Genomic DNA, 20,625 nt, shown 5'->3' with positions numbered 1-20,625 from the left:
TCAAGCAGTGGCATCATTCAGCATTTTTTAAGAATATGTTAGATAAAGTATCAATTTAAAATTAATAATTCAAGGAAGTTGTTTGTTTATATGTGATATTAATATTACAGTATTAGAAATTATTCCGACCCTGAGACCAGGCTGCACCTTTTTAAAACAATGAAAACGTTTAAGGTGGGTTGCGTCCTTTGAGGTGTCTTTAAAAAGTTCGAAGTTAAATATTTTCTGTATGAAGTACAGTATGTGTAAACAATGCCTGGGTTATAATAATAATAATAATAATTTCCTTGTATTGTCATTCTGTGTAACAATGTACACAGAACGAAATGTCGATTGCATCTGACCCGATGCAGCCGCAGCCAAGAGAGGGCGCCGCCGACCACTTTTTAAGTCTTAGGAATGACTCGGCCGGGGCGCGAACCCGAACCTCCCAGTCTCAAAGCGGGCGCCTTACCTTATGTTACTTTTATCAGAGCTGTTTCGGGTGGAGCAAATTAGGTTTGAGGAATAGGGGCTGGGGGGGTGCTGGAGACTGACGTCATGCTCGTCCCCACAGTTTACTTTTTTGACAGTGTAGAACTGAACAGATTTAAAGATTTAAAGTATGACAACGACACAAAATCCCTGGAAATTCAAAACAAAAACAAAAAATATTAACTCTTCAAGAACTATGAATAAATGATAAAATGCAAAAATAAAATAACTATTTACAATTCTATTTGAACCAATTTAGACACAGATCTTCTGAGAAACAAGAAATGTAAAATAAAATAAGTGAAACAAAAAGCAAAATATAAGCAGTCTCTAAGATTGAAAGATTGAATGCACTTGCTTCGGTGCAGTTAATATCATTAAAATGAGTCCAGATTTGACTCATTTTTGTGCTTTTTTTCCTACAGTATTTTCTTTCTTTGTGTTCTGTATTTGACTCCATTATTAACTATCACTTTCAGTCTTTATAAGCAAGTGATGCGTAGCTTAGCTGCATGTGCACTGTTGAGGCAGAATGACACAATTCATGTCAGTTTATAGAAGCCCATTGACACCAAAAGATTGCAGCTCAAAATAACACTAAGTATGTGCTAGCAGCAAGATGGTGACTTTTTTTAGTCATCAAAGCAATGTCCCCAAAAAACTTTCTTTTGATCACTGTTGGATTTCTTACTTGCAAGGTATTTGGAAAATTAAAAAATTGGCCTCGAAAGTGCTTCAATAGTGCTTGAATTTGGCCATGAGAAAGGTGTTCAAATCCTGTCTTGACAACTCCTAATTGTTCATGGAAGATAAAGAACCCTTCTATCTTTAGTAATGTCAAGTTGGCAACGTGACTGAATTTAGACATTGTTTGATTGAGGCGGTGCACCAATTTTAAAATTCAATCCGTTAACCCCCAACCAATGCCCTTTCCCTCTTTTTCCTTCTTCTCCCAAAACAGGTGTCCTGGTCGGAGAAGATCGAAAAGGGAACCTCACTCTGATTCTGTTTGACTCCTGTCATGGCATCCTCTGTGATCAACCGTCATCTTGTGCTGTCCTTCCACAAAAACCTTCGCCTCAGCATTTCAGGTCAAACAAGTAATTGAGTCACAAAAGGTTGATTCTGTATTCATTGAATGATACATTGGAGCATATTTATTTTTGGGATATCCATTCCAAAGAATTTTACACTACATACTGACCAAAGGTTTGTCTCGAGAACTCGGACTTGAGCAAAGAACAAACTTAGTTACACCACTTAAACCTGGGATGTCAAACTTAGTTTGACTTTGGGTCCGGATCCAGACTTTCTGTTCTCAGACAGGCCCGATCAGTAAAAGAATGTTAACTCCTTGTTTTTTCGCTATGTTTTTCATTATTATGCTTTATCATTCAGGCTACTTTAGTAGCATACTCTACAAACGTCAATCATAAATGACAAGCGATCAATTCTAAGCATAACACATTTATTCACAAACAATGCACTATTTTTACAACTTATACCAGTCTCTAAGCCATGAGTGTCCAAACTTTTTGCAGAGGGGGCCCGGTTTGGTGTGTTAAAAATGTAGGGGGGCCAACCTTGGCGGACGTTCTTTACATATCACAGCAATTAATTTAAATACATTTCAGCGAGCCGTTCTGTGCTTCACATTTACTTTTTTATTTTAATTTCAGCTATCTTAAGCATATGTTTTGGTTCATTTGAAACATGCATATCAAAATTCAACTGACATTGAAAATTGTAATTAGATTTTCATTTAACTTCACTTTTTTTAAACACTTTAACTTTTTTGTAACAGTTGAAGAGAAGTAATTTGAAACATTAAAAAAAATCTCACCATGGCAGTTTATTATTTACAGAATTTTTAAACACAATAACAGAGAAATTGTCATATCAACAAGTGCAGGTCTCATTTAAAATATGACAGTAACTATAATTGTTGATTGGCATACCTCTCTCTTGTTACGTATTTCAGTGAAGAAATAGTCCAATTTTCCACCCATCCGCAGTCAACTTTCCTCCTTTTGTTAATTGCCGTCATTTTAGACAATTGGGGGGCCTCACATACTAATTTGCTGTTCCTGTTTGAGCTTCTAGATGACAGCACTGAGAACACGCAGGTAACACCGCTGCTGCTCAATGTATTACCGTATTTTCCGCACTATAAGGCGCACCTAAAAGTCTTAATTTTTTTCAAAAGCTGACCATCCGCCTTATAATACAGTGTGCCTTATATATGGCTCAATATTAAATCGCAAGGTCTCGCAACTAACAGCCACCGACTCGATTTTCCCCCGAACGTGGAGTAGTCCGCGGTGTATGCTGGGATTTATATACCGGCGTTTCAATGGCTAACCAATGTGTCAATCATCATTTGAATCGATCGGTATTCGCTAAAGTTATTCGGAGCCTCGGATAGGCTAGAGGGCCGAAACAAACCCTGCAATTGGCCGAAAAAGATGTGTCAATCATCAGTCAAATCGATCGCTATTGGCTGAAGTTATTCGGAGCCTCGGATTGGCTAGAGGGCCAAAACAAACCCTGCAATTGGCCGAAAAAGATGTGTCAATCATCCGTTAAATCGATCGCTATTGGCTGAAGTTATTCGGAGCCTCGGATTGGCTAGAGGGCCAAAACAAACCCTGCAATTGTCCGAAAAAGATGTGTCAATCATCCGTTAAATTGATCGCTATTGGCTGAAGTTATTCGGAGCCTCGGATTGGCTAGAGGGCCAAAACAAACCCTGCAATTGGCCGAAAAAGATGACTGAATAGCAAGCTTGCTAAACTACGCCATAAAGAAACATGTTTCATTAGTCTGTATTTGTAAACATTTTACTCTCCTGGATTTACCACACTCACGGTTGTAAGAAGACCATGATTGCGTATCATTATTGAACGTGAGAACTCAGGTGAGCTATGCGGCTTTATATTTTCCCGGTATCTTGTTTTAGAACGATCTTGATGTTGCTGTGATGAGTTGAGTGAATTAAACTCAATTCCAAGTGTTTATTGTCATATGCACAGTAAAGTTGCGAGCGAAAAAGAAAATAGAAACTAAGGAATGGTTGGCATTTCTTGAATCCCAAGACTTTAACCTTCCGAATGATATTTGAAATGATGCATTTGAGTGACATCGTACGGACACCGCATCTGCACGTGTCTACACACGTACTTGCTTCTTTGCAAGCTCTGCTTTAAGCACTACGTTCCAAATATTTTGGACTTTTTATCCTTATTGCCTACGTGTTTACCCTGGAGTGCCATGTGTAATCTTGTTGCATACAATATTTCACTATGTTATCAATGACAATAAAGACCAAAAGATTAAATTCAAGTTTTAGGCAATGATATGTGTGGTAATAGCGCCAACTGGCGGCACTTGGTAAAGGCTAAGGAACACTCACTACAACAACATTTTTGCAATTGTTTTTTAACCAGTTGTTGTAAGTATTTCTGGAATCCTTCTTAGTTGACTACTCCTAAGTGCTAGCTGCTGTTCAGCCCTAGCCTCAGGTCTCAAATTGTAGTGCTTTATGACAGCCAATCCCCCAATTTGACTTTTTTTTGGATGGCAGACAGAAAGTTATGTTCTGTAACTTTAAGTGTGGAAAGCACAAACCTTTTTTTCAGGTGAAAAATAGTACATCTTTACCTTTTACCACTATTGAGTAAATCGAAGTTAAAGATTGGTATGCTTTATGAAAATTCTCGTCAGTGAGAAGAAACGTAGCATGGAGTTATTTGTGTAAGGGTCTACTTTAACCAGAATCTTTGCATTAATTGAGATGTTTTAGCATTGGGGACGTCTCCAACATCCAACCAGTTTAGATTTGCTATTAATGGACACAATCAACAAAAAATGTACTTTGATAGCAAAATAATTGAATTTAAAGTAGGGCTTCATAAATTACCAGAATCTTATCTATATTACAATGTGACGTAGTGCGATTGGATAATTACTGCTGGCAAACTCTGGAACTGGTCATACAGGGACGTACAGCCCGCATTAGACTGTCTGATATCCCACACTCCTGAAGCACCCCGCACAGGGCTCCCAAAGGAAAACGGTCAAATCCCATCTCCAAGTCCACAAAACACATGTGAACTGGATGGACAAATTCGCATGAACCCTCTTGATTTGGAAGAGCAGGCAACGGTTCGGTACACGAGAATAACAAAAAGGCTAAGACAATAGTCCTTAGGGACTTGACAAGGAAGGTAACAACAAGTACAGAGCCATGAGGACAGTGTTTAAATAGTGACGAGGGGGAGTCATGATCGGAGGGAAAGCAAGACAAATGGCCACAGCTGTGAGGAGGGCAAGTTAACCCAGAAGTGAGTGACCAAATGTGGTAAGGTTGAAGAGAGAGGGAACCAATAGTGACACAGAAACCGAAGTGCAGGAACGTGACAAAGACGTAAAACAAAAATCTCCTTAGAAAATGTTATTCGCGAACTGCAAGGTTTCCTCTTACCAGGTGATGTTGAGAGATCCTCATGTAGCATGTGGAATCGTCACCCCTGAGTCATGCACTCATATGCATAGCTTTTGTTTTTAGGATGCCGATATGTAAGCAAAGCGGCCCCAAAGGCCCAGGTGGACTTTGATTACGATGGACCCTCCATGAAAACCGAAGTTCCTGGACCAAGATCACTGGTAAAGCACACACTAGCTCAAGAATATGCCAAAAATGGTAAAAAAATTAAGGTACAGTATATGTATGTACAGAAAACCTGCTTCTTGTTACTCTGTTTAGGAATTGACAAAACAACTGGGAGAAATTCAGGTAAGAAGAGATGTGTATGCGTGTGTGCACATGTGAGTGTGTGTGGTTGGTCTGCATATACCAGTATATAGAGGGCTCCGCGCTTTGTGCTAAAAATAGTAACACGGCTTCGTGCCGCCATCTTGGAAGTCTGTCGATTACAAGCGGTGATAGCGAGAGGAGCAAATATTTACTCAGTTTGTCTATTTATTTACTCAACTAGCTTCGTTTGTGTACGGATTTTGTCCATCAACACTATGGAAAACTACGTGGAGAGTTTAGACAAGCAAGCACGCGAGCGGTACGCTGCGAAGTTGCATTTTATTGGAAAATTGGATCCCTACAAAATTAAAAACAAGGACTGGAAGTCTGATCCCGATTTGTTGTTGTGTGTGACTTACATCGAACTTGTCTTATTTTCCACCCAAGTCCCTTTTGTGAACTGAAGTATTTTCAAAATTACAAAAGTATGGAAGCCTACGACAGATTTGTGTCTGGTTGGGTTCGGGATGTGTGCACACAGTATTTAACCTAGCCATGGTGTCGACAGATGTACATGAAGTACACATGTCCCATAACCTTTTTAAAATTTATTTCTACATCATAAATAATTCAATTTACCTGTCAGAAAGTGGTCAGAACAAACACGAACACAGTCAAGCTTTGGCAAATTCGACCGGTTGATAGCTGCCAGCCACATTCGTCTTCGCCGTTCACTTTTCTCCTGAGCTTCAATCCCCTGATTGTAAACACACTTCGGAAGTCTAAAGAAGCCCTTCCCACACTTTTCCCCTCGGCTACAACAGCCAACAATAACGCACGTATTCGGCATTACAATGTAGAATCTAACTGGTTCGCTGAACAATAACAATGAAGTGAAAAGCTTTGTGGATTTCCAAAACGGCCGCCAGCAATGCATTGTGGGTAAATCTTAGGACTTCGAAGCACTCTATAGACAGTGTTGAGTAGGGTTACTTTAACTTGATTACTTTCAATTACTTTTGGATTAGTCCAATACCAAATATGCTAATAAAAGACAAAATAAACTAAAAATGAATAAAATTACTAAATGTTGTGCAGGCTTGGGGAGTAACGGAATACATGGAATGGCAAAAATGATGTTGGCAAGCTGTTTGGATTTATTTTCATTTTGTTCAGGCATTTAAACATACGCACTGGCTTCTAGCAGGGGTCTCCAACCTGTGTGGAACTACTTTTTGCTAGAATTTAGGGCACCCAGGTTTATTTCTACAATATTTTATAATTTCTACAATAGCACCTTAGTTTAATGCCTTGCTGAATAGGTAAAAAAAGGTGGCTAATCTCTACCTACGAGTATTTTTTTTAATTGCATGTTTTTATGATAATTCATGTTTTTTTTTTGTATTAATCAAATCAATATTGTTTTGGTTTTTTCATGAATCAAGCTTTTGTTTCACCACTAGGAGGTGCTTAATAATGAACCATGTCCCTCTAATATTACTGTACAAGGCCATTTTACAATCATTGTGGGTCACAGTAGTCAATATTGTGACATTTATTGGTCCTTATGTGGGCAGAACTCTTTTTTTTAGAGGTATTAACATTGGTAAAATGGCGGCGCCCTCTGTTGGCTGCGGCTGCATCGGCTCGCTACAACGGGTCAGGTGTATCGACATTTCGTTCTGTGTACATTGTTACAAAGAATGACAATACAAAGGAAATTATTATTATATTATTATTATATTATCATTTTAGAGTTCAGGTTTCAGTTGTACGTTTACGTTAGAGCAGTGGTGTCCAAACTTTTCAGAAAGTGGGCCAGATTTCGTAAGCGGAAAGACAAAAGAAACTAAATATGAATAAAAGAGTTCTTATAAGTCTGGGGCAAAATGGGAGCTTCAATTATGTCTGCCAAGTGAACTAGTTAAATAGAGCCTCAAGCGCAAATGCTGTTCTTGCAGTTGGACTGCAGCTCTTTCTTTGTCCTCTTTTCGGTTGCGCAAGTGACGCATTTACTATTTTTTAAGCAAATTATTTAGGGTTCTATTCTCAAAATGTTCTGTGATTGCAGGGATCAGAAACCTATGGCTTGCAAGCCCGATATGGCTCTTTTCCTGACTAGATACGGCTCGGGGATAAAATACCTATCATGCAAAATTGAGTTGGAGCGTTCCAATTCTGACTAGGCCAGATTCGAGTTTGGTGCTCTCATAACCCAAGTAATAATAACGATATTGAGAGTGGTTTGGTCCAGTATTTAAAGGGCATAGTCTCAACTACAGTTTACAGTCAAGATGGTACACCAACAGTTTTGGCTGCAAAAAAAACTTTATATAGGTGCTCATTGAACTATTTATGTTTAGTGTTGAGACACTTTACAATGAAAACCCGCAGACATACTTCAAACATCCTGAATCTCCAGCCAAGCACACAGAGTGGGTGAGTGGTATAGGTGGGCAGAGCTTTTCGGCAGCACATGTACAGACGCTCTCCTACTTCCGAACATTCGAGTAACAAAAAATGGTAGATACCAGAAAAAAAAATTGGGATGTGGAAAAGTATCCGGGCATTGCTGTGAGTTACATTTTTTATTGTGCACCTTTTTCCGAGGACAGGACAGGAATGTAGTGCTTCTTTCCGCCATTACCACTGTGCGGCGCTGTGAGAGCTCACCTAGCATCCACCCCGAAGAAATCCGGCTTCTCTTCCTAGTTCGTGTGTAAACATTACTATACTGTATCTCCAGCGCACTAAGAACTTTGACATTTTTATTGTTTAAGATCTCGTGCATCCATTCAATATGGTTGGTGTAAAGTGTAAAGAAGAGGCGAGCTTTTCATTTTAAATGAAAGTGGAATAAGAAAGCTTGATGCGGTTGAGAAAATGGTTGGATTGCTTTTTTTTTGGCCACTTTCTACCACGGAGGAGGAACTCAAGTCAAGTCATGTTTATTTGTATAGCCCAGAGTCTCAAAGGGCTGCTAAGACCACAGATTATTGTAAACCACAGACTATTATGACACCATCCGCTGATCTCATGTTGCCTAACTCTTGAAGCTCATCTTCCAAAAGTAAGTTAAACTTAACATTATTTATCTTTATAGAGCATATTATTCTATTAATTTTTTATTTTTTAGTACAAAACAATACAGGTTACTAATACAAGTCTTAACCATACTCATATAAACCTTAAACATACATTCAATACAAAATATAGCACAGAAGAAACTTCAAACAAATTCAACTTACGAACTATCGTCCGGAACTTATCTCGTTCGTAAGTAGGGCAGCGTCTGTACTCACTTCTCTCTGTCCAGCACCCTCTGCACCACTGGTAAATCCGTCAGCAACTTCATTTGCAGTATTTTGTGAAAGTTTTACAAAAGAACTCTGCCTGCATCTTGATTTCAAACTATTATTTACAAAAAAAGGTAATCATCTATTTATTTTTTGTCTATATATTTATCTTTTTCAATGCTTGTTATCAAATGTAGTGCTTAAAACAGGGACATAATATTGTAGTCAGCTCCTAAACCAGTTTAATTAATTATAAACACAGATAAAATGAAATTTTTAACCTTGTGTGGCCTGCGACTCAAAAAGTTTGCCCACTCCTTTACTCAAGTGTTCACAATGAACATTTTGAATGATGATGCTGTATATTTTTACAGTTTGGTGTAGGATTATGTTTTTTTTTTTAAATTTGTATCCTTAAAATGGTTTAGGGTGAAAAAAAAGAACCAATAACATGCACTAAATGTCATCAACTTGAAATATACAAAGATGCAGCGGGATATGTGCAGCAAGGGAAGGAGAGAAAAATATATACCGTATTTCAGTGGCATGAGCATAAGGCCCCGGGGCTAAATCAAGGGTCCCCAAACTTTTTGAAGCTGAAAGGTACTTTTCTGTTACCTATTTGTGTTAAGGGCTGCCAGTTTGATGTGCATTTCTAAAATAACATGTTACAACTATGTTGTTACTATGTTCTTACCAGGTCGTATTAATTGGAAATTGAAAAAGACTCATTGTTTGATGGCATTTAGTGGGCATTCATGACACTATATTGAAAGACAATGGGAAAAGAAGATGGATTCAAAAATAAAAGGCGACAAGTTGTGGAATATCTGTCAAATACAGTGCACATCCACTAATTCTGAGGGAATATAACTGGAAAAAACTGGTCAGATTTTTTTATTACCCACATAATTAAGAGAAGTTTTCTGGAATTGGGACATATTATAGTGTGTATTATAAAAAATGGTGGGATTTGGGATACCTAAAACATTTAAGGTGCTTTAAAAGAAATATTACAGAAAAAAGGAGTACCTAGTAAATATTCATTTAACCGCCACCAAAATATTAATAACAAGATTATGGTATAAACAAGAGCAACGAATATCCTAGAAAATCCCAATGACCCGCCATATATTTTCAGAACTCGTGGTCTATTCAGGGGGCACCCTGTTGGAAAACCCTGGGCTTACTATTAATCGACCAACTTACATGTGCTATGATAAAAACTCATTCATGGGAAGTGAAAAGAGACTAATAGGACATACTGTATCTAGAAGGTGCTGCCATCTGCTATTTGTCAAGTACAGTGTGTGTGCGCACGCGTGTGTAAGTCCATACAAGTGCAATTTTCTTTCTTTTTCGTCGCCAACTGAAGCATAAACTGTGACGACTCTTGTTTCTAAAAAGAAAACGTGTCTCTTTTCAGAATGTTGGCGCTATCAACTTCTTCTGTAACTATGAGGAGAGCAGGGGCAATTACCTGGTGGACGTGGATGGCAACCGCATGCTGGATGTCTACACACAGATCTCCTCCATTCCTATTGGTTAGTAACAGAACGTCTTAACACGGTCAAACATTAATGTGTTACGAATTTAGGGGTAATGAATCATTCGAACAAATAAATGATTGAGAAATTAAATTAGAAAGGCGGGTTAGATCTCCTAAACTCGTCTCGCTTTCTAAGAGCACCACATTCATTTCTTGGATCATTTTATTTTAAAAACGGGGGCAAAATCTTTTAGTTAATCTCAAGGTTGGCTTCACAACATTTTAAAGTGAATTCAACATTTTGGGGAGTTTAGCATACTTTAATCAAGAAATACACACGCTCAGATATAAGGAATTTTCTTTACTAGTCATCTACAGGAGAAATTTAAAAAGAGCACTACACAAAAAAAAAGGATAAGAAAAAGACAGAAAGAGAGAAATGTTGGACTCTTGGATGGCACCACAAGGTGGTTGGCTTTAATCCCACCAATTGATACCTGTAACTAACGTCCCCCCTAACCCTGAGTTTTATAGAACACAAATGTGGCAATTGAATCATTATCAAAACTTTCTTAAAACCGGAGATCAAATCGAGTTACATTTTGCTAAATTTCCGGCAATTGGTTTTTCAAATTTTAATGAATTGAACACTGTAATATTGAAAGGTTGCACGGATCACACGCATCAGTTGTTTTTACAACAACTATTACTGCACATTAGATTTCAGTTTAAAAAGAAACGTATATTTTGCTATTTAATACTCACTTGTTTCTGTGTATCTCACCTCACATGTTGTTGATTTTTCGAAAATGTTAACAGTTGTTTAGCTTCGAGTTTGAAGCTTGAATTGTGCTAATTTAACAAAAATAATTGTGGTGAGGGGCAACTCTATTTGCTTGGCACTGTATGCTCCATGTTTATCTGCAGTCCAGGTCAACTACAAGTTTACAGACGAATGGGGTATCAGTTGAACTTTAAATGGTTTGGTGGTCATTGACTGTATTCCTTTGTACTGTACATAGTCACTGTCGGATCATGCAAAAATCTATTTTTGTTTTTGCCACAGGCTCTTTTAATTTCAGTAGCTTAAAAAGTATCACTTTGTGTTTACTGTAGGTGCCACAAACTCGAGGTCTGGGGGCTCAATTGCGTCCCACGGGATGATTGTTTGCAGTCCCTGCAAGTTTAAAGGAAGATTGCGTATTATTTAGAGCCTCCTTGAATAAATGTCATTCATTTTAAAAATATAACAACATTTATGTTAAAAAAATAAGCATTTGTAGGTCAAGGAATTTATTTTTATTTACATAGCATGAGCCCCACCTAGAGCAGGGGTCTCAAACTCAATTCGCTTGGATGCCACCTGAGCTAGGGTCTTGGTGTGGTTGGGCCACAAATAACTTCTTATAAAAACATTCCACTGATTTCAAATATTGTTTTTTTTTAATTTCCTGCACAAAACATGATTAGAATAAACAGTTAGAATCCATTCATTATCTGCACCGCTTATCCTCAGTAGGGCCGCGGGAGTGCTGGAGCCCATTCTTGCTGTCTTCGGGCATTGGGCAGGGGCCACCCTGAACTGGTTGCCAGCCAGTCGCAGGGCACACAAAGACAAACAGAGACAGACAATTCACTCAATTTGCACCAGCCAAGTAACCTGGCATGCATTTTTTTGGAATGTGGGAGGAAACCAGAGTGCCCGGAGGAAACCTATGCAAGCATGGGGAGAACATGCAAACTCTGCACTGGAGATTCAATCTCGTGACCTCAGAACTGTGCCGCGGACGCGCTAACCATGCCGCCCCATTTAGAATACAAATCAAATAATTTATTATAGACGGATCCATTATCCATTAGGGTTGTTCTTAAAGGGACGGTGTGTATTACTTAGGGCCTTCTAAAGGTAAAAAATGTAATTCATTGAAGAAAAGAAAATATTGAATTACCCTTCCTGGAGTCCTCATTTTAAAGGACTCCATTGTACCTTTTATAGTTTACATGCAAATGTGAAAAAAAACTGTTTAAGTTTTTCTACTTTGATTGTCTTAGAAAGGTCATCAAATTTAAAGTAAAAAAATATCATGTAAGGAATTTTCCTGGATTTTTACCAATAAAGTGGTGGGTCATCCAAGGGCAACAGGGGGGTTTGAATCCCTAGCAAAAATACATGATCTATCATATGAAAGTGTATTTTTTTAAATAATTGAGAAATTTATGTTCATTTGACTTAACATTAGCCTAACCTAAAAATACTTGTCATAATCGTGCGCCATCTTTCTTCTACAAGTGGGTAAAAAAACAAAAAGAGGCTGAGAAAAAAAAAGGAGAAAATTTGTTTTATTTGGTCACTTTGAGTCTCCGTTGTTTGCATTCTTCCTTGTGCATTTTATCACTCGCTGGCTACCTGATATACTACCGCAACATTTAGTGGTCAAATAATACATACTCTCCTTTTGACTTCCGTATGATGGGGGCCTAAAACTATCACTCTGAGGGCCGCAATTGGCCTCCAGGCCTCTTGTTTGACAATCCTGACCGCAAGGAAGATGACTTTATTGTCCGCCAACATGCTGCTACAGTTGACCCCTTAAAAAACTGCTAGACCTGGACAAAAAAATACCAAATCAATGGTGTGGTTTGATCACTTTGAGTCTCTGTAGTTTGTATTCCTTGCTTTATGGCACTCACTTTCGGTGCTACGTTGTGTTTGTTTAAATAAAAAAGGAAATAAAATAACGTTTATTTGGAATCTTTTGCACAATTCCGTTCTTGTCCTTGACTGCCCTCTGCTGGTAAGAAGTAAAGACAACATAAATTTATGTAAGTCTGCCGGTCAGGTTATGTAACATTGTAAATCAAAGCACCGTCTTTGTGACCAGAACCAAAGTTTGATTGGTTTCCTTCTTTTCTTGATCCAAAAAACTAACGTTTTCTTTGGTTTCATGGCCGTTTTGAGGGTGCTCAGGCACCCCAAAATTTAACCCAAAGTTTTTTCCTGAATAAAGGACAGGATAGGCTTAAATATGATGAAAAACGATGGCTAAAACATGAAGTAAAACAAATTAAAAATATGAACAATATAGCTTCTGAAATGCTCCACTGCCTTGAAATGGTTCAGTCTGTTTGATTCATAGCATCCCTCTCTCCCCTTTTCGCACAACGCGAGTCGATGCTCTGGTCTGTCACGGTGAGGGTATGACTGGGTGGAAACATATGTTGGGCTGGAGAAGGATGGGCGCCACCAGGCTGCACTTGCCTAAGACACACCACAGGAAATGGCACCCCTCCTACCCTAGTAGTTTAGGGATCCAACCAACCAACCATGTTATTATGGAAGCCCAAGAGTGCCATAACTCATTTTAAAAAAGGAACATTCAATAATAGTAACTTTCTTAAACCTAACATTGGATTGATAGAAACGGCCTTTTACAATAAATGCCTTTAGCGGAATATTTTAATTTAATTGTTATCATAATTTAATTTTACATGTTATATAACTCTAAGTGAAATAAAATAAATGTTTTAATCAGCCATACACTCATGGTCAGGGGTCTCCAACCTTTTTCAAGAAGGGAGCTACTTTATGTTACGAATAAGCGCAAAGGGCACCCCGTTTTATATGCATTTTTAAAGTAAAAATTTATCATGTTGTTACTATGTCCCAGGTTCGTTATTGTAACTAGAAATAAATAGACTTGGTCAACAACCAGAAAAATAATTTTGTTAGAGAATCGCAATAATCAGGCATTGGAGAGCTATTTTCAGAACAGGTTCACGGGAAACTCAACTGTCCTCATGGTGCACCACTTTGGAGACCCTTGCACTAGGTGCTTAGCACCCTCAAAGCTCTGAACCCAAAATTGCCCCTGTTCGGTTTATTAAAGTAGTGGTCGATTTCAACTTATTCAGATCAGTGGCTTGTTTACAGTGTATTGCAGTGTATTGTGCCACCTAAATAGTAATGTTTTTCTTTCTTTCTCTTTGTCTCTCTCTTTCTTCATTTAACTATTTCCCTCTTTCTCTCGTTTTCCTTTCTCTCTCTATCTGTTTCTTTCTCTCTATCTTTCTCTTTCTATATTTGTTTTTCTCTCTCTTTCTCTCTTTCTTTTTCCCTTTTTGTTTCTATTTCTTTCTCTCGCTTTTTTTCCTTCTCTCTTTCTCTTTCCCTCTTCTATTGTCTATCTTATCTCTTCTCTTTTCTTTGCCCTTGCATTTGTCCACACAGACTACATAGAAGTTGTCATTTTTGGATGTGTTAAAACGTACCTATCAGCCATCATTTAGCTAACATTTTCTCATACCTGTCAACCCGTACGGTTTTGCTGTACAAAGTACATTTATTATGCATTTTACGACGTACAAGAAAATCTTTACGGAAAAACGCAAATTTGTCAATTATGGGTACCATCCAGTAAACACCGACTATCACGAAACGGCAAATCAATCAAGTTTAACGAGTTCGCCATGGTAGCCTCTATCTTGGTATCGTTTTTTTCCGTTGCAAACGAAGCGAGCGGTTTGACGCTACTGTGCGCATGTGTCTGCCACCTGGGGATTTCCCATCATGTAGCATTCCGGAAAAAAAAGATATGGTGTAAGATTATTTTGTATTTCGTAAGGGAAAATACGACAGTTTGTACGGGCATGGAGCTGTGGAGGTTGACAGGTATGTTTTCTCCATGTGGTTCTTTGCTAGCATGAAAAATAACTCATAGGATTAAAGCCAAGAATGTGCACCTAACGGCCGAATGCCAGAAATGCGTCAATTCTTAGCATATTTAACATGACACAAAAAACATTGGGTAAGAAAAAGGTTTGAATTTTTTATAATGTAATGGTATTATTGTATTTTGACAATAAAATTGAGACAATGTCACTCAGAGTCTTCAAGCGTCTCGTGTGAGATCAAAATGGAAAGGGGAGTATCCTATATCAATTGCCTCTCTTCCAATTAGCCAAAGCTTGACTGTTACTACTGTCCCCGTCTTGCGACCCAGTAGGTCTGCATGATTAACCGAAATTTAATTGATATTGCTATGTGATGTGGTGCAATTGTGTAATCGCAAGACACTGTTTTTTTTCATGGATTTTTAGACAGCAGCACAAACAAAGCTCCCCAGAATAGAGTTCTGTTTACTCAAATTTAACTTCTTTACAATCCTGTAAATTCACCTGAAATCCAATTCCAGGAGTACCCAAAGTAAATTGAACGCTGTTGTTGAACCATTTTGAGAATTTGGACTGTTTTGGTCTTTTAAAGATAACACTCTGAAGTTTTGTCCCCAACTAAAATAGTCACTGCAAATGCTACTAATATTGAGTAATCTAGAAATATGAGGTGTTTATTTTCGCCTGAATTTTATATTGCAATCACATGCCAGCTGATAAGTGTAGCATGAGCATCGTAGCTGGAAAACAGCTGGAAAAATAGCATGAAGCCTAACCTGGCCCCAGGTCAGAGTTAATCACAATCTGAAAAACTAATCATTAGTATATTGCAAATTTTGCCAAGGGTATATCGAGGTGTTTCCAAAAGAGGAAATTAGGAGACTCCAAAAGGGTCAGTGACATCATACAGACACGTCTTCTCAATATTCTTACAGCGCGCCGGCGGGACATCAGAACATTGACGCGCTAAAGAATGTCTCTAGTATTAACCCCTGGGTGCATAAGTGGGATCAAAAAAACGACACCATTGGTCAAGTCAAGTCAAATTTATTCATATAGCCCTTAATCACAAAAATGTCTCAAAGGACTGCACAGGATTACAATGACACAATTACCTGATCTTAAACCAACATGCGAGCAAGAAACAACTCAAAACCTTAGCGTGAGGAAAAAGAGAAACCTTGAGAAGGGACCTCACAAGTGGTATCCCCCTTTCAGATGACCAGGGTGTATTACATTTAGCATTACAGTACACAAACATGGTTGGTTGTTATTCTTCAAAATCTTTAAAATAAAAAAACTTTTAATCCTGTCATATTCCAGGTATTCCTCATAAAACATGTTTAAGACATGATGCCAGTAGTATTTTTATTTTTTCCCCCCACTAATTTTGGAGTCTACTCATGGAAGAGTCTATGTACTGGTAGGTAATGCATCCAAGTTGAAGCACAGAAAGTGAACTTTTCTTTTAAAATAAAAGAATTGCATCCAAATTGCAATACTTGTCTAAAAAAATAAATCACAATTACCTCCTTGTTACCTAGGCTCCCCTATTGGTTGGACAAGAAAACCAATCTAAAGGTCTGAAAAAAGTGCAGACTACATACATGTAAACGCGTTGCACTGCATCAAACTCACTGTTATCTATTATTAATTCTGCCCTCTTTCTGTCTTCTCAGGATACAACCACCCCGCTCTGCTCAAACTAATGTCGGACCCCAACAATCTGGTAAGTGGACTTCTTAATATCAGGGTATGCATTGCATTTCTTCCCCACTGCTGTTACATTTATCAACAGACTCATTCTTTGGTTTATTTTTTCAGAGCACTGTTGTGAATAGGCCCGCTCTTGGAATTTTGCCGCCTGAGAACTTTGCAGACAAAATAACAGAAAGTCTTCTTTCGGTGAGTCATATAACATGCTTGTCCTGTCTCCCTTTAGCAGTGTGTTTCTCACCTAGTATGTCTGGAACCGAAAGTGGGTTCGCAGGGAAATAATAATGCTAGAGAAAGAAAAAAACGAATGTTTGATTACACAGTACATTGCGATAATACTCAATTGTGTTTGTGAGGCCTACATCTCATTTTATTATGATTGTGTTTTTTTTATTTATTTTTTTCTGCCCATAATAATGTGTCCCTAGAAAGTTAGTGATGATGGGAAGGAAAAGTGGAAGACAGCGACAACAATGATTGAGTCAAAGATGGAAATGATTGAGAAATACGAAAATATGGTACGACTCTGCCATTCGTACACTGCTTGAAGGTCATACTTGTCAACTTCCACGGCTCCATGCCTGTACAAACTGTCATATTTTCCCGTACAAAATACAAAATAATGGTACACCATATTTTTTTTTTTTCCGGAATGATGCATGATAGGAAATCCCCAGGCGACAGACGCATCCGAATGACAAATTTGCGTTTTTCCGTACAGATTTCCTTGTAATCGTAAATTAATCTTTATTATCTACACAATGAAGCAATTTTTCGTTGTTTAGACACACACAATAGTATTTTGGGTACGAATTTCTTTTAGTCTGTGGCTAAACCTCTTAACGTTCCTGTACAATTTGTCTAAAATCCCAATCCAAGACCTGTTCTTGAACCATTTGGAGAATATGGACTGTTTGGATGTTTTTGGAACGGTAACATTCTGAAGTTTTGTCCCAAACTGAAATAATCCCTGCAAGTGCTAATAACATTGAATTATCTGAGTTGGAACACACAGAAATAGAAAGGTTTTTATTTTTGCCTGAATTTTATTTTGCAATTAAATACCTGCAGATGAATGTAGCATGGGCATCTGAGCTGGAAAACCGATGAAACTTTAGCTTAAAACCTTACCTAGTGTCGTGTCAAATTTGATCACAATATGAAAAACTAAACATTGTATTTTACACAGGCATTTTCAAAAGTTAGCATTTGGAGATGACCACTTAACTATGTTAAAAGCATGGCAAATTTGTATCTTTCTTTGGCCTATTTTTTAGACATTGTCAAATAGTTGTAAATGTTTGACTTCTCTTTCCAGAAGTCAAATCAATGATTGTGCACACTTGCGCGTAATAGTATACATTTATGTTGGAAATTTTATTGGCTAACCAATGTGTCTGTTATCATTCGAATTGGTTATTACTGGCTGAAAATATTTGAACCTACTGGAGGCAATATCTGTTTTATCAAAAAGGCTCAAATAGGCATATTGGGCTGTGGACCTTGAAAAAAAGCCTGCTATTGGTCAAGAAAGATGTCTATCGAAAGGGGAGAGGCTAACTACCATCTTGGGAATCATTTTACGAGCCTGTTTTTAAAGGGGAGTTTTGGAGCAAAACAAACAAATTTTAAGGAGCAACTTCGAAGGAAGCAGACACGCTTTTAGGCGGAATTCTATTTATCAGTCAGCATTATCCTGTGTTTTGGAGTAAATATTTTACACGGTTTGATTCTTTGATTGTCTGTGATGTAACACAGCCATTCTTGTGGACATTGAAAGAGTTTGGTGATGGCCAGGGGTCATAATTGGTGAGTTAAGCCGGCTTTATAGAATTCGATTATCATGTTTCAGACTGATTCTAATGTTTCTGTAATGATTATCTATTATTAAATGCTCACCATATCTTGAATCCTAAGAGTTTAACCTTTCCAATGATATGTAACAACGTACTTTAGGAACTGTTGATATTGTACGGACAAGACATTTAACAGACAAGGCCGGCGGAACAATAAGGGGTTAAAAGCAGTTTTAGGGGGGGGGGGCGTTCATATGCAAGGAATATGCAAGAATATATGGTACTCCAAGTTGTTTTGGTTTTGAGGGTCATTCTGTTTTTTTGAAGTTGAATATATTCTACAATATCTGCTTTAAACTACACAATCCTTTCATTCGATAAATTTGAGGAATGGGCATATTTAATTGATTTTGCTCGCACCTTGCAATTAAGTGTGTGATTGTGGGTCTTCAAGTTAGACCAGTTGAGAACCACTGCTTTAGTAAGCCTATAAATTATATATTTGGCATTGTAGCTGCATGTTTTAATAACAACAATTCATAGTTACATTCCCCTTGTTCAGGTGTCTCCTAGTGGGATGAGCCGTGTGCAGACTATGGCCTGTGGCTCCTGTTCCAATGAGAATGCTTACAAGGCCATATTCATCTGGTACAGGGTAAGTGAATTTTCTTTATTACACTACCGTTCAAAAGTTTTGGGTTACCCAGACAATTTTGTGTTTTCCATAAAAAAAGTCACACTTTTATTCGTAGAATTAGTATTCCAATGTCTGTTCTTCTGCCATATAAATAACTTCATTTTAATAGTCGGATATAGTTTATAGTCAGACTTTTTTTTTTCTTTGCTACTCTGCTTTAAAAGGAAGCATCTTGGAACCACCTTTGTCACATTACTGGACTGTCTCAGAAAATTAGAATATTGTGATAAAGTTCTTTATTTTCTGTAATGCAATTAAAAAAACAAAAATGTCATACATTCTGGATTCATTACACATCAACTGAACTATTTCAAGCCTTTTATTTTTTGAATATTGCTGATTTTGGCTTACAGCTGAAAAAAACTCAAAAATCCTATCTCAAAATATTAGAATACTTCCTCAGACCAAGTAAAAAAATAATTTTATAACAGCAAAACTAAATCAAACATTTGAAAATGTCCATTGATGCACTCAGTACTTGGTTGGGAATCCTTTTGCATGGATTACTGCATCAATCCGGCGTGGCATGGAGGCAATCAGCCTGTGGCATTGCTGAGGTGTTATTGATGCCCAGGATGCTTCGATAGCGGCCTTCAGCTCATTTACATTTGTAGGTCTGGTGTCTTTCATCTTCTTCTTAACTATACCCCACAAATTCTCGATGGGGTTCAGGTCAGGGGAATTAGCAGGCCAATCAAGGACAGTGATGCCATGGTCAGTGCACCAGTTACTGGTGGTTTTGGCACTGTGGGCAGGTGCCAGATCATGCTGGAAAATAAAATACTCATCTCCATAGAGCTTTTCAGCAGATGGAAGCATGTAGTGCTCTAAAATCTCTTGGTACACAGTTGCATTTACTCTGGACTTGATGAAACACAGTGGACCAACACCAGCAGCTGACATGGCTCCCCAAACCATTGCTGACTGTGGGAACTTCACACTGGATTTCAAGCAACTTGGATTTTGCTCTTCTCCAGCCTTTCTCCAGACTCTGGCGCCTTGACTTCCAAATGAAATGCAAAACTTGCTTTCGTCTGAAAAGAGGACTTTGGACCACTCTGCAACTGTCCAGTGCTTCTTCTCCATAGCCCAAGTCAGACGCTTCTTCCGTTGTCTTGAGTTCAGAAGTGGCTTGACCATGGGAATACGACTAATGTAGCCCATTTCCCGGACACGTCTGTGAACTGTGGCTTTTGATACCTGGACTCCAGCTTCAGTCCACTGTCTTTGAAGCTCCCTCAAATTCTGGAAGCGGCTCTTCTTCACAATTTTGTTAAGGCTGCGGTCATCTCTCTTGGTTGTGCAGCGTTTCCGGCCACATTTTTCCCTTCCAACAGACTTTTTGTGGATATGCTTTGAAACTGCACTCTGTGAACAGCCTGCTCTTTGAGAAATTTCTTTTTGTGTCTTACCCTCCTGATGGAGGGTATCAATGATGGTCCTCTGGACAGCAGTCAGATCAGCAGTGATTTAGTTTACTGAACCAAGCTGAGTGTTTTTAAGGCTCAGGAAACCCTCGAGTTAATTAGATGATTCAGGTGATTAGTTGAATAGCCTACTTGTATACTTTTTCATGATATTCTAATATTTTGAGATAGGATTTTTGAATTTTCTTAAGCTGTAAGCCAAATTCAGCAATATTAAAATAATAAAAGGCTTGAAATAGTTCAGTTGATGTGTAATGAATCCAGAATGTATGACATTTTTGTTTTTTTAATTGCATTACAGAA

At 38.1% G+C, this 20,625-nt stretch overlaps 1 protein-coding gene across 3 annotated transcripts in view; it reads left to right on the top strand.

Moving 5' to 3' along the window:
* The window catches only part of abat (4-aminobutyrate aminotransferase), a 58,195-nt gene that overhangs the window by 12,532 nt on the left and 25,038 nt on the right, over positions 1 to 20,625 (top strand). For all 3 annotated transcript variants that reach the window (XM_088338420.1, XM_088338590.1, XM_088338507.1), the window contains exons 2-8: positions 1,436 to 1,565; positions 5,042 to 5,139; positions 5,240 to 5,269; positions 9,953 to 10,070; positions 16,366 to 16,415; positions 16,511 to 16,591; positions 18,761 to 18,853. In XM_088338420.1, coding sequence (XP_088194546.1) covers positions 1,496 to 1,565; positions 5,042 to 5,139; positions 5,240 to 5,269; positions 9,953 to 10,070; positions 16,366 to 16,415; positions 16,511 to 16,591; positions 18,761 to 18,853 — 540 coding nt within the window. In that variant the 5' untranslated portion in view covers positions 1,436 to 1,495. The remainder of the gene's footprint in view (positions 1 to 1,435; positions 1,566 to 5,041; positions 5,140 to 5,239; positions 5,270 to 9,952; positions 10,071 to 16,365; positions 16,416 to 16,510; positions 16,592 to 18,760; positions 18,854 to 20,625) is intronic.

The sequence above is a fragment of the Urocampus carinirostris genome, chromosome 1, assembly GCF_059441175.1.
Source record: "Urocampus carinirostris isolate Australia breed hairy pipefish chromosome 1, RoL_Ucar_1.0, whole genome shotgun sequence".
NCBI classification, from domain to species: Eukaryota; Metazoa; Chordata; class Actinopteri; order Syngnathiformes; family Syngnathidae; genus Urocampus; species Urocampus carinirostris.
The sequence above is the reverse complement of the archived record's forward strand: the minus strand, read 5'-3'. Positions and strand labels throughout refer to the sequence as shown.